The sequence below is a fragment of the Condylura cristata genome, unplaced genomic scaffold (genome assembly GCF_000260355.1).
Source record: "Condylura cristata isolate star-nosed mole 26May11 unplaced genomic scaffold, ConCri1.0 scaffold00026, whole genome shotgun sequence".
Classification (NCBI taxonomy): Eukaryota; Metazoa; Chordata; class Mammalia; order Eulipotyphla; family Talpidae; genus Condylura; species Condylura cristata.
This window is the reverse complement of record NW_004567127.1, coordinates 482,200-484,106: the sequence shown is the minus strand read 5'-3', so window position 1 is coordinate 484,106 and position 1,907 is coordinate 482,200. Positions and strand designations below refer to the sequence as shown.

The 1,907-nt window shown below is 59.1% G+C and overlaps 1 protein-coding gene across 1 annotated transcript in view; it reads left to right on the top strand.

Annotated features, from left to right (window-relative positions):
• Positions 1 to 601: 601 nt before the first annotated feature.
• The window catches only part of PSMD4 (proteasome (prosome, macropain) 26S subunit, non-ATPase, 4), a 6,425-nt gene continuing 5,119 nt past the window's right edge, over positions 602 to 1,907 (top strand). Inside the window, exon 1 of the mRNA XM_012729998.1 lies at positions 602 to 1,325. Coding sequence (XP_012585452.1) covers positions 1,183 to 1,325 — 143 coding nt within the window. The 5' untranslated portion in view covers positions 602 to 1,182. The remainder of the gene's footprint in view (positions 1,326 to 1,907) is intronic.

The following is a 1,907-nucleotide window of genomic DNA, read 5'->3' as shown; positions in this document are numbered from 1 at the left end:
ATCTAAGTTATTCCTGTGGTTTGGCCGGCTGACTCTGGTCACTGTGGCCCCGTCGGTGAATCATCCGGGGACCGGGCTTCTCCCCGACCCCCGTTTGCCCTCCACGCCGGAGCCTGCGCGCGCCCCCAGGCGCTGCCCTCTCCGCCCCCCAGCCCCCCTTGGTCGCTGCCCCCTGCGTGTGCACAGCACAGGTGCTCGTGCGGCCCCTGCGAGTGGGCACTTAGCTTGGCCGGTGGCGGGCGCTGAGCAGTGATGCTGCTGGGCGCGGGAGGCCGAGTCTCGGCTGGGAGTAGCCGGCAGTGGCGTTGCTGGGCTACTGCATTGTCTTATCTAAAGAGCAGTTTATTAGGGAGCAGGTCGGAGGCGTGAAGGACGCTTGTGTGGACACACGGGCAGGAAGCGCTGCCCGGAAAGGGACAGGCGAGCTGAGAGCTCGCGCGGTCCAGGCGGGGGGCCCTTGGGGCTGCGGCCTCGCCGAGGGTCCGTGCAGAGAAGCCGGGCAGGTGCCGGTCTGGGCGGGCAGGAGGCCGCTGCCCTCCGGCGGGAGAGAGGGTGGGAAGGACGCGGTGTGGGCCGGGGGACGGGGCTGCTGCCACATGTTTCGGGGCGCAGCCCACGTTGCCAGCCTGCTTTCCAGCATTCTTGATCTGCTCTTTTGTCAGGCCGGGCCTGGGCCTGGCGAGGCGGAGAAGCTGAGGACACTCACTTGCAAGGCTTTAAGTTTCTCTAAATGTGAGCGTTGGATGTGGTGCAGAACAGCACCCAGAGGTCGTCCACTGGGTGGGCCGGACCCCTGAGAGTTTTTCTCCTGGCGGGCAGACTGCCAGGCAAAGAATTGGGTGCCCAGGGAAATTTGAATATCAGAATAGTAATTTATTAGCATAAAAGGTAGCTGTAAGTATGTCCCCGCAATGCATCAGACATAACTATGGAAGCTACTTTTTGTCTGAAATTCAGATTTAACTGGGAGTCCTGTATTTTTTTTTAATTTTTTTTATTTTTATGTTTTATTTTGTATAGAAGAGCTGGTGCAGACCAGAGCTGGTTGGGGGTGCGCGAGAGGACTCCCCAGAGACAGAGTGAGGAGCCGAATAGGCAGATCCACTGAACCCCATTGCGGAGAATAGTGGGAAGGGGTGAAAGGGGGTCTGCTGTGCCCTGGGATCACCTCCCCGGCTGGGGATGGACTCAGCTGCAGTGGCTGTGGACAGCTTGATAGGCCGAGTCTTGACCCCTGCGCACCCGGGAGGCCCCAGCTGCATGTGTTTGAGAGTTAGTGAATCTGCTGCTGTTTTAAAAATACCGGCATCCACTTGGCTTGAAAGGTGCGTGATGGTGCGGCAGTGTGGGGTGGTTACTGCGTGCCGGGGGGGGTTCTCAGAAAGGAAGCTGAAGGGACCTTGAGAGGACTGAGACAAAGTGGAGGAGAAGCCTTTCCAGGTAGGAGACTGGCGTCAACGAGCTGCTGGAATGTGCCCAGGCTTGTTCAGGGAGTCGGACATCCAGGCTCGCGTGGCTTCAGCACCAGGTGATTCCTTTTGTTTTTGATAGCTGGATGGCACCAAGTAGAAACCACACATATCGAGCTAAATGAGGAGTTCTGTCTGGCACCCTTTAGTAGAGAGCGATTGAGCAGGTTCTGGGCGGAGGGGCGGACCGCAGGCTGCGTACAATCACATGTAAGAATGCTGCTCTGGGGCCTCCCAGGGGCACAGAGGCTTAAAGTGCAGAGCTGGCTGCACTGGCTTCAGCATGGGAGGGCCCCCAGGGCACAGCAGCCTCTCCTGTCTCCCCGCTGCTCCCTCAGTGGTGTACTCCATCAGTCGGCCTGTTCTGCACCCCACCTGTCTCTGGTGAGTCCTCTCACCCCACATCTCTGGCCTGCACGCAGTTCTGTATGCATGAAT